Genomic DNA, 12664 nt, shown 5'->3' with positions numbered 1-12664 from the left:
CACCTTTTAGTACCCCCCGCCAACAGGTCAGAATGTTGAATAATCATAACGCTCATTAAATTGTAAATGAGAATCCGATTCTTTTCAAAATCGGTTCATTCCAATATTTTTATTAACACAAGATCTGGTGTGAAGATGTGACCTTGTCTTCTGGTACTTCCGATATAAACATTCAATTCATTTTGAATTTGGTACATTCCAACACATCTACAAACAATAGAAAATGAAGTACCACCCCCACAATGAGTTAAAATTTTAAGTACTTATAACATGGTACACACTAAGTGTATCTCAATTTTTCGCTGAAGTCGAGATATGATGCGATTATGGGATTTTTCGACCAACTTCTTCTGATACATCTGACCACAATTGCTCAATTTGTAGTTACAAATATCATAAATGTTAAAATAATTGTTCGATGTTTCTTCTAACTTGGCACATTAGATCTACTGTGAATATGTCTTATCGGTCCATTCTTTCTGGTACCTCCCACAAAAGGTTACATTTTGAATAATTATCACTCTATAAAAAATAACATGCGAAAGAAATCAAGGATTTTCTACAAACATGCTATTTCTCAATACTTCTATCAATTATAGATCTAATGTATATTAACCGCAATTAACAAAAAACTTAAAATATCGTGGGAAGATTGTAAGCGTAGAGAGAGGAAGTTAATTTGAAGGCCGAAAATTTTTCGAATAGAAGCTTGTCAAAGTCGACTTTTATTTGATAGGACAAAATCGAAAGATCAAACAGTCAACTTCTACAAATAACATTGAAAACTTTACTCTGTATCCAGTTTGAAGATTTCAGCAAAGATGGGGATTTAATTTTGAAAATAACTGCCTGAAATTATGTCCCATTAAATTTAATTTTTAAAATCCGTGGGCTAAACTGCTTTCAGCATCTGATCTATTTTTAGATGTTTTTAAAATTTATATCTTTATTTTTTTAAACTCAAGGGAATTAAAAATTATTTCTTTATAAATTTATGATTATAAAACATTCTATTTGGAAAAAAAAACTACAACAAATCTGTTTGTAATATTCGAAATTTATTACCTTGAGAGCATTTATTTCAAGATGTGACAAACACAGGCGTGTGTGGCAATGTATAGATGTTAAAAAATGGTTCAAGATCATTTTTTTTTTTGGACAAAGAGAAATATTTCTAAAGCAATTATTTTCCTTTTTTTTTTGTTGGCGACTCTTGCTTGCCAATCATCATCCACCGCTGACAATGTCTCCCACGCAGTGCTAGGCTGCCGCTGCCCACATAATGGTCAAGACAAATAATTAAAACTGATTTTTGTCCTCCTTTTCTTTTTATCTCTTGAAAAAGAAAATAATTTTTCACCTTTACCAAAGCAATGTTTAATTGTTGGATAATGTCAAAATAACAATAATAAATCATTGTTTTGAGACAATCTATTCTGCAAGGTCAAACAACAAGCAATTAGCAAAGCCAAATAAATTTTGGAAATAATTTGAAGATATTTCAAATATTTAAATGGTATCTTTGAAAAACCATAAATATGGAAATACGATTTCTTTTACCATGTAAAAATTCTGAAATTGTATTTGGTAGATATAGATGTAGATAGAGATTTTCCCAGTAATTCTTCATCAATTGGAAAATCGATGAACGGCCAAATTGTTACTACAAAAATTACACAAAAAAAATCCGGGCATTCGTCATCTGTGGTGGCAAAGGCGACGACTGTAGCGTCGACAGCGCATCAACAACAACAGCAGAGGCAGCAGTAATTGTGTGTCATTGAACGGCTACAATTTTTGCTGAATTGTTAGTGTTGTTGTTACTGTTGTGGTCGTTGTTCTTTTTATATTTGTGCAAATGTTTACAAAATTCATAATTTTGTTTTTACAAAACCTCCCAAAAAAAAGAACGAAATTCACTTCGACAGTCAGCTTTGCAAATGGAATAATGCCTTTGAGAATGTTGATGGAATGGAAATTTAAGAGAGTAACCCACCTTTATGATTATTTTTTAGGTAATAGGGTCGGGTCATCTGGGAGCAAATCATTGTAAATTTCTTTGAATTTTATTTGTGATAATAGCTTAAAATATCATTTGTACCACTTTGTTTTTTGGTTTTTGTTCGAAATATTAAAGATGTTAAGCGAAAAAGGTTAAACTTGACATCTATTAAGAGGGTGCGTGTGTGTGTGTGACTTTTATTGTAATTTAAAACAATTTATTCATACAAACATTTGTGTACGCAGAGTGATGTCTAAGTAAAGATTCGTATACACGAGGGCAGGTTTGCAAGATCTAGGAATAACACATTTTTTATATTTTTCTTGGCAATGAAATTTCCTAACATCCGATTTTAATTCAATTTTATTGATTAGTCCGTAAGAAGACGCTTGAAGTTTACCACAGGAAAAGAGAGCTTTATTGAAATCAAGGGGGCTGAATGAAACTCACAAATGCTAACTATTCTTTCTAGCAAAATACAATACACGATTTTTTGCGGATTTACAAATCTACCCAAGAGATGGCCAAAAATCTACTAAATTAATCAAATAAAGGGCTTATTGGAGTCAGAACAGAATTGAAATGCAAGACAATAAAGACTTTTTAATATTTTGATCACCTGTGTGGAAACTATACATGTTTCAACTTTCAAAATTTATTGATCAAAACTGGACGCCGTGTACATAAGCTTCACGAGTTTGAAGTTTTTTAAGCTTTTTGAAGAAAATTACAATCGAGTAAGTCTAGATTCATGATCTTAAAAATTATTGATGCAGAAGGATGGATCGGTATGAACCCAAATAATACCATATAATTTGCAATATAGTCATTGAAAGACTTCTGAAATTGACTGAGACCTAGAGAATTTTGAATAAGTTATAAACTCAAAGACACTGAAAAAATATAAAGAAGCGTTTTTTATAAAAAAAAAGTTAAGTAGGTCTTGGTGGTCTAGCATTAGTTAGGATCTACGGAGTGGTTAGAATTTTTTCTATAGAAAACCGTTGATATTTGTTAATTTAGTAAAAGTGTAAAACAGCGTTCATAGTGTTATTAATTTGTTGCAGGTTTCTAGAAAATTTGTTTTTAATCGTAATTTTAAAAAGGCACTGGTATGTTTTTTAAAAATGTCTTGAGAGGACATCAGACTCCATACTAAAACAGTCAATTCGCGAAAGTGTTTTGTAATCTTCTTCAGATAACGCAAAAACCAGGGACGAAGACAGTGGACCGCCCCAAACATTTTTTATAGTTGTAGCAAGGAAATGAAATGAAGATATTGTTCAATATTCAAAATGCTTCTTATTCAAAATGCTTCTTATTCAACAACCAAACATTTATCTAGACTATGTAAGTTTGTTTTGGTGGCGCCCAAGGCACGATATCAATTTAATGAAAAAAAAAAAATTAAAAAAAAATTCTTACTGCGTTAATGAGAAAAAAGTATCTATTTGAAAGTGTAAACCATTTGGTAAAATAAATATGCTCCGTTGGTGAGTTGTCTGGGTTCAATTCAACAAAGTCGAAGCATGGAGGTTTCGCAGAAATTGCCCATCACTCAAGTGGATGGATGGCCGGTGGCTACTTCACACTGATCGTAGTAACGTATTTGCCTCAGCATACCCACATGACAATCTATGTTTTTGTCTCCGTTTTCTTTTTTCCCATAACTGACGAGCGACGAGTGCGTCTGATCTGTCGTCCGACCGTCCGCCCCCATCCTCCTCCGTACCCCAACTCTTCTCCGATGAACCATGTCCACCGCTCAGATATGATGAGGTGGATTATTGTGATAATGTTGGTGTGGTTATCTTTTGCCTCTAAAGCATTACTGTTTGTACTTTTTTTTATCTCTGTCAAAGTCTGTATTTTTTCTACAACAATTGTGAGTTGTATGTTGTTGTTTTAATGAAAGCATCACCTCAACACAGGTGGGAGATTGTTTATAGTTGCCAAATCTGATACGCAGAGCAAAAGAAGATTTTTTCTACTTTGCTGCTACAAACATTTTGATTCATACCTCGGCATAAGAAAAAGACAAAAGTCAAAGAAAAACATACTTTGTCTCTCTGAACGAACAAGAAAAACAACAAATTTGCACAATCACTTTGTATATAACCACCACTTTGTTTCCAAAAGCCCACACCTTACAAGCTGGAACGAAGCGAGAGGTGAGAGTAATGTTTTTACAATTGTTTTACAAAAACTACAACTGTCTTTCGATGCACTGCCGTAAATATTGCTATCGTCATAGAAACAATGTGACCTTGGCACACCACAATCGGAAGGGAAATTGAAAAGAATGCTACAAAACAGCTACTACCCATGCAGATGTTATCAAAATCGGGAATATCTTGTGGTTGGATACATGGGCACATTTTCATTCGAGAAGATAAAAAATATAGTCTACACCAAAATTTGAATATTAATCACGATAATGGTTGACTAAACGTGATCTTTGATAGTGAAGAACGGTAATTGCGAGAAATTGTATGAGGAAATTAGGAAATGTTTTGTGAAAGATATTAACAGTGTCAGAGGTGTTATTAATTTTTATTAATTTTTAACATGAACCAACTTTGTATCTACACATAGCGATTTTCATTTACCTAGCTGCATTATGGATTTTTCTACCGAAAAGAAAATCGTCTAACAATTTGTTTGCATTGTAATTTCAAAATTACATAGGTTTTCAGATGACGATACTGCTATTCTAAGGAATGTGCCTGTACATTCAGGATCTCAACGCAATTAAACTACCGAAATTTGAACCACTGCTAGACACGGCAGACACAAAAAAAATCGAGCTTTTGCTATCCAAGGCTACGAAATACAAACTTAGGCGGACAACTTCCATATCCACCCTATAGCTATAGAATATCTCCTCTGCGCTCTATATCATTCAATATATATACACCTAAATTTACCTTAATATATTTATAATTTGAAAATTTAGTTTTGAAACATTATAAAACAAGAATTTTGATAATGAATTTCTCATTTGGTCTGAGGGAGTTAAAATTCAAAAGGCGTCAGTTGTGCTAAATAGGAATGGCGTACGGCCAACTTTCAATTGGTATGTGGTGGTTGTTAAAAAATAGAATTTGTGTGAAAGCAGATACTATTGGAGGTGGTGACAGGATAGATATGTTCCTTAAAGGGATTGGTAAGTCAACATTTGGATTTTCGATAATAAGTTCTTGGTCGAGCTAAAATATAAACAAAGTATTTTAAGTTGTGACCCATATTTTCGTATAACCCCAATTTTATTATCCATTCAAAATCTAAAATTCGAATCGAAAAAAAAAACAAAAAAACTAAAATCGGAAACGATTTTTAGCAATGTCGACAAAGTCGACTTTTGTTCTTGACTAAGTTTAATAAATCCATTAATGGCCTGATGACACGCAATGTTAATAACCGGAGGCGGAAGAGTCCATCGGACTTAATAACTAAAATTAATACAATATCCATGTACTGTCGTCAGCTCATGTCTACGTAACGTTGTCCCTTCGAAGAGCTGATTGGACCATTCAATGTAGTATTTCCTGCGAACGAAAATAATAAACTGTTCCTGGGGAACGTCAACAAAGGGACAATTTTTTTGCCCTTCCAATTCAACACCGAAGGATGGTTTTGTTCTGTCTGCAGATTACGCCTTATAGCAATCCTCTGCAATTGTGGTCAAGGCTGATGCAACAAGCACCCAGCCTACAATCAAGCACAGGGGGAAGAGACTTAAAATCTCAGTAGATCAGATCTTCTGAAGAGCCCTGCAAAATATTTCGAGCAAAATATAAGGCAAGTGCAACAACTTTAAAAATGCAGTTCCAAGAAGGATTTGAGAGAGTTTTCGTTTATACTCCGGTACTTTCTGGATTTTTAAAATATTTTAAAGGCCCAAGCCAAGTGTTTATTTAGCGATTTCACCATAATTGAAGTTCTCCTCATGTCCTCATGGAGGACTTAAAAAGTCTTTTACGTATTTTCTTACTTTTGGAGAAAATTTAAACAATTTCGCAACTTTTTATCAATAACCCGTCCCAAATTTTGACTCCATTCAAATATCAGATCCCTGGATAAAAAAATCATGAATAGAGACCCACCACTCTAAAATTAGTATTTTTGACTAGAATCTTTGTTGGTTAAAAACGGACCCACTTTGCCCTAGAACCATTAACACAAATTCAACGCACCATTTGCAGTGAATCAAAAAATGACATTGTCACAAATATGACAGATATTCGGCTAAAAATGTTCCATTTTTTCTATTTTTCTCTCTTTTTTTCAAAACCATACACACAGCTATTCTTTTCAAAATGAGTGCTGGGCCACTTTTCCCCCGCACTCACACATATATCCACACAAACACACATACTGCTACTTAAACGGAGAAACGGAAAAATATGTTTGAATAAAAAAAAAACGAAGAAGAAATCGATGAAAAATGCATGATGCCGATGCTGTGGAGATGAGGATAATGTATTGCGTGAAGAAAATGTGAAAAACAAGTCTATTTTTAAATATGAGAAAAAGCTTTTCTTTCTCGCGCTTCTCATGAGTTTACCTACTGAAAAATGAAAATGTTCGTATCTATTGAAAATCCAACGAAATAAAGAACTTGATAAAGATCGAAGAAAGGGGGGCAGGAAATATCTAGAATAAAAGTTAGAGAGGATGGACTTGGTATTGCAGTGGCAGGGGAACCGAACTGGATCACCCTTTCTTATTAAGATGTGAAAAATGGGTCGGTGGGAAAAGTGTGCGAGAGCTGGCCCACACCTTCTGTGACTTTTCGCGGCCAAGACAATTTTGATACTGAAAAACAAATTCTAAAAAGTTTTGAAATTTTTAAAAATAATTCTATAAAAAATAGACTTTTCGTGTGGGCGTTTGGGTGGATGGATGGCTTTCAGTGGTTCTTGCAATATAGCGACAAAATATTATTTATAAGATTGTGTTGCTGTTGTTGTTTTTGTTGTTATCGTTTCACTTTTCGGGGAAAATAAAAAACGACCAAAAATTTAGTATTCCAATATGTGAGGCAAAGAAGACGTAAGGAGGGAATTTTTCACATAAATTTTCAAAAAAAAAGAAAATATGTATGAAAATACATACGAGTGTGTGGGGGTGGGGAGTGCGAGGAGAAGAGATCTGACCATCATGATGGTGCTTTGGGGCGGTGTTCAACAGCTGCTGCGAGCATGTGAAGAATGTCTACATGCACAGATCGCCCAATATCTCTACATTTATTTATATTTGTATATGTATGCAGCATCAGTAGGATTCGTGTGTGTATGTGTGTGGGTATATCGGTGGTAGATATATTGGGATTATATATCAGTAGCCAATCAATTTTCTCTATGAATTGAATTTGACAAATCCATTCTAATATCGACAAATATTGATATTTTTATGTAACAATGATTGTGAGAGTTTCGACACCACTTACCTTCTTCTGTTGTTTCTCCCAGGCGGGATCCAAAAGTCCCTCGCGCTCCCACTCTTCTTCCTGCTCCATGTAGTTTTCACCATAACCTTCCATGGAGAGACCGTTCTCCATCATCATTTTGAATTCGTCGTGTTACTGTAGTTGAAGTTGAAATGACGTTTTAGTTTAGTTAGTTTGGTTTTCTCGGATTTATTATTAGATTTGTTTAATTTTTTGTGTCTTAAACTATTTTGTGTTTTTGTTGCTGTTCTTTCGTTTTGTTCTTTCAGGGAGTAGAGGGATTTAGAACGTTAAGAAGTCGATTCCAACACTTCTTGAAAGTTGGAAGCGAAAAATTAGCGAATTATACTAAAGCAATTGGTATTTCGTTCGAAGTATCCTTAAGATTCTAAATCTAAATAGAAAAAAATACACATTCAGAGGGTAAAGAGGGAAAGAAAACGTAAGAAATTCAGAAAAATACAATGTAAGCAAGAGACAGACCAAAGGCCCAAAGAAGAAAATAACGACAAATGCAAGAAGAAGAAAGCAGGGATGTCTTCTAACTGCAGCAAATTCAAATCTAATTTTAAAATATCCACTTAAATAAAATACATATAAATGTTTCCTTTTTTTTTTTTTGTTTTCTTTATATTTTTAAATGCAGAGTTTTGGCACAATTTTTGAAAATAATTGCCATGCAGCAATTCAGTTTGTTGGTTCAAATATATGCGAAAAAAGTAATGAAATTTTCGTAATAGAGGCAATTTCCTCTTTTTTTTCTTCGTTTCTGCCTCTCTTCTTTTCTTCCTCTTCTTCTGGTTGAAATGGAAAATAAAACTTTTTTAAAAGATTTTTCTTTCGATTTATTTTTTTCAAATTTTTCATTTCTTTTTTATTCTTGTGATTGTATAACACTAGTTTATTGTTGTTGTTGTTCTCTATTTAAATTCAATTTTTATATTTATATTATTTTTTTTAAATAGAAAAATATTTCTATGTCGGCCAAAGCAGCAATATCCACATGAGTTTTTTTAGTTTAAAAAAATTATATATTTTTTCGATATTGAAATGTTCATATAATACACATTAATATTATGTGTGTGTATATATGTATGTAGATCGAATTTATATATCTATTGTATATATAGGATGAATATTTTTTTTTTTTTTTGGTTTTTTAGAACGATAGATACGTGTGTCGCTTGCAAAGAGAATGACCCGCTCGCGTTGGTAGCCAACTCAAAACTAATGTTGCGCCAACGATAATCGTGCGTTCGAACTCGTAAGAAAACTTTCTGTTGGATTTTTGTGCAACTTTACTTTGGATCCCTAGGTGCTCGGTGTTCGCCGTGATCTTCAGTGGTTTGTGGGTTGGTTGCCTGCTACTCATTTGGCTCTCTCAGTGCTCTTGTTTCGATGTTCGTGTCTGATGAATGGCCATTGCTCGCACTCATTCATACACTCGCCGCTCACCCAAAACACTATGCAAACAAACAAACAAACCATTCTCAATGCCCCCAACAGCTGCGTTGACGTCACACAAAATTGCAGCTAACTGCGCTGCTATGGTGCCAACCAAAAGGGGAGACACCAGATGTAAAGCAATGTTGTTGTCTTGCCAGTTGTTCGTTTTACGACTGACGTTGCCGTTGTCGTCGACGTCACAATATTGGCTGAGAAACAATCAATCGATGGCTCAGGAAACATAACAGGAGAGCAACCTGCTTACCTCCCTTCCATCAACTACACCTCCCCCCTGCCATCAACTACACCTCCCCCCTGCCATCAACCAAACCAGCCAAACAAACATACAAAATAACATCCGAACTCAAAAAGCCCTCTCTCATCGCCTCAATATCGAAGAGTCAACAATCAATAGACAGGATGTTCGTTGTCGATAGCTATTAAATATACCCCAAGATGCACATAGCAAAGGTACATACATATGTATGTGTGTATACATACAAAGTGACCGTTAAAGAATGTTTATTTGCCCCATTGACAGAAGCAAAAAGTTATTTATCATCTGGACAAAGAATGAGGCGACTGTCAACAGCTATATGTGTGGGTGCTATGGGTGACAATATGAGCGGTGTTTCTGCATTTGATTTCTAATGGAAAAAAACATGACAAAAGTTAAACTCGGGACAGTTAAGATCATTGACAAATGAAGTAGCAGACGACCTTTATCCCCCATGCATCCCCTGGTGACAAACATGATGCTTATACTACTCTGTGAAAAAGTGTCAAGTCTCAGTTAAAAGTGCAGGCTCTTAGGTTAGGTTAAATTAGGTTAAAGGATGTGTGGTTGTGTAAACAACCACTCCACTCGTTGGTCCATTGTGTCCAGAGAAGATGGAAGAGTAAAATATTAAAAGGGAAGGAAACGATAAGTGAAGAAGCGTGAATTTGACGATATTAATAGAGAAGTTAGTAGGTTTGTATACACGGTGTAATCAGCGTGTCACCCTTAGCCATTTTAGTCCTCTGGCTAACTGAAGAATGACCGCTGGCTCGGTTTCGGAGAGGGAGGACAAGTCGGGCAAAATTTACTTAAACAGTAGCCTCTGTCTCACTCCGATAAGAGTTGGGCAGTGGCAGAGTTAGTGCTCCAGTTTCCCCCTCGCCCTGACAAAGCATGCAGTATTCAGTATCGTCACCCCCACGTGAAAATCTTGGCCCTTATGTTGCAGTGTCCTGTAATTAGGCCCACCACAAGCTTCAAGTCCGACTTCGTCATGGATATGAGTGACTTTGATCTCCTTTCGGAGTTCACCGGCCAAATCTTTTTGGAGATATTACCTCCCCTTTCAGTTAGCCCGTTTAGTTGAAATCTCCAAAGATAGTGTTTAGCAGTATTTCGAAGAAGTGGAATAAAGGTGGCTTCACTGAGCTCTCAATCTCTAGATCTATAGTTGCTTCGCTTGGCCGAAAGCGGTAAACTGCCGAATTTGGTTTTCTCCGATGAGAAAACATTCGTTGTCCAGCAGTTTGTAAACAAACAAAATGATCGTGTTTACTTGCCAAAGAGGTCAGCTGAAAATGGGCACCTTCGGTTAGCCACCAGAACTCAAGCTGCGATGGTCGCTCTGCGCTCGTATTAATCGACCGTGGCATCAGATTAAGTGCCGAATATTATCGCTAAAATATTCTGGAGGGTTTATTAAAGCCTTGGGCACGCAAACATTTTGGCCGCAGACCTTGGACATTCTAACAGGACTCCACCCAAGAATGGTTACAAAATGCGGTTCCTCGCTTCATTTCCAGCGCACAATTGGCCGTTTGAAGGTCGTAATTCGTGCCAAAGGTGACCAATTCGAACAAATCTAAACTTATTCTATAATGTGATACTATTTCCGAGATTCAATAAAATTAAGAAAAAATGTAAAAATAATGGCGTTTGATTTCATTGCAGTTTTTTTATCTCACCCTGTATTTTGCACAAACATGAAATTTCGTTATTAGTTGTTTTTAATCTCTGATAAATATTAGAGATCAAAAACAACTAATTTGAAAGTTTAGGAACCCAAGGCCTGGTATTAAGATGGAATATATCGGTTCACTCCTTCTAGTACCTCCCCCACAAAATTTTTGAAATTTTCAAAAAATATATTTTCCAAATATTTGCGTCAGTGCTAGGTCAGGGGAGAAAATGGACAATATCGGTCCACTCTATTAAGTACCTCCCCCACAAAAGGTCGAAATTTTAAATATCCATAAAGCTCATAAAACGCGAAGTAAATATCCGATTCCATTCAGACTTAGTATACTCCATATTTCCATCAACACAAGATCTGTTATAAAGATGGGAGAGATCGGACCATTTCTTCTGGTACCTACTCCCATAGGGTTTAAGATTTTGAGAAACCAAACGATCAAAGTAAGTCAAATATGAATTCAAATCTATTTAAATTTCACACTTACACTTTTGCTAACACAAGATCTGTTGTGAAGATGATTTATATCTACTTCTTGTATCTCACCTACAAAGGGTCACAATTTTCAATACTTTTATCTATCATAACTTGCGAAACCAGTCAGCGATTCTTTACAATTTGATATATATTAATATTTCTCTCAATGGACTTTAGGATGAAGTTACCAATATAGACCAAACCTGGCACGTGACAATATTTATATCGATATGAAATGGACAATACTGGCCCATTCCTTCAGAACCCACTCCATAGAAAAATATTTGTAAATAATCGAACATTGGCTGAGGGTTGACATCTGTCGGCAAAACCGACTGAAACTTTTTAACTTGTTATAAATAAAACTAGGAGTATAGGTTGTAAAAATAAACCCAATTTAAGGTTATTAAAGGACTTCTCAACAAAATGGTCTTTAAATTGGACATGACTGGTTCTTAACGAGTGTGAAACATCTTTGCAATATATTTCTATCTGATAATCATTTCCACTGAATATCTTAGCTCTACCATAGGTGTGAAAATATATATTTCATTACTAAAAACCAGTCTTAAAGTCGGGCGGGCCGACTTTATGATACCCTACACCACTTTGCTAATTTAGTAAAGCTCTGCATAACAATTAAAAATTTTTATGGGAGAAATCAATCATACACGCTATGATTATTGTTATAATTTAAAGTTCAAAGGACTAAATATGCCGAAGCATTTGTATCTTTTAAATTCGGACTTGTATTGCACAATTAATTTGAAATCGGATGAAGATTTGGCAAAGATATTTCTGAGCTGTATTTGATATATTTCCCTGAATATCGTTGTTACGGAGTGCATATTACGGCTGTGGGTAACAAATATAACAAATCGGATGAACAGTATATATGGGAGCTATAGCTATATCTGAGCCGATCTTCACCAAATTTAACATACTAGCTTCTAGACTCAATTCGGTCGTAAGTGCCAAATTCTATCCCATTTGGACAAATATTAGACGTTTGGTGCACAATAAAAGGTAAATCGGACTAAGTTATATATGGGAGCTATATCCAAATCTGAACCGATCTCGATAAAATTTAGCAAATGTATTTCTGAGCTGTATTTGATATATTTTCCCAAATATGTTGTTACGGCTGTGGGTAACAAATATAACAAATTGGATGAACAGTATATATGGGAGCTATAGCTATATCAGAACCGACTTCGATCAAATTTGGGATACTTATTTTCAGGCCTAATTTTGTTGTAAGTGCAAAATTCCATACTATTCGGGCTGATATTACACGTTTGGTGCACAATAAAC

General features: G+C 35.0%; 1 protein-coding gene across 5 annotated transcripts in view; it reads right to left on the bottom strand.

Annotated features, from left to right (window-relative positions):
• The window catches only part of LOC101887563 (alpha-actinin, sarcomeric), a 65222-nt gene that overhangs the window by 25220 nt on the left and 27338 nt on the right, over positions 1-12664 (bottom strand). For 3 of the 5 annotated variants that reach the window (XM_011292730.3, XM_011292731.3, XM_011292732.3), the window contains exons 1-2: positions 8630-8786; positions 7455-7848 (exon numbers count right to left, since the gene is read on the bottom strand). In XM_011292730.3, the coding sequence (XP_011291032.1) occupies positions 7455-7571 (117 nt within the window). In that variant the 5' untranslated portion in view covers positions 7572-7848; positions 8630-8786. Of the gene's footprint in view, positions 1-7454; positions 7849-8629; positions 8787-12664 lie in introns of those variants that run through there. The other 2 variants (XM_005179900.4, XM_020035511.2) reach the window with 2 other exon arrangements.

The sequence above is a fragment of the Musca domestica genome, unplaced genomic scaffold, assembly GCF_030504385.1.
Source record: "Musca domestica strain aabys unplaced genomic scaffold, Musca_domestica.polishedcontigs.V.1.1 13, whole genome shotgun sequence".
Classification (NCBI taxonomy): Eukaryota; Metazoa; Arthropoda; class Insecta; order Diptera; family Muscidae; genus Musca; species Musca domestica.
This window is presented reverse-complemented; position numbering and strand designations above follow the sequence as displayed.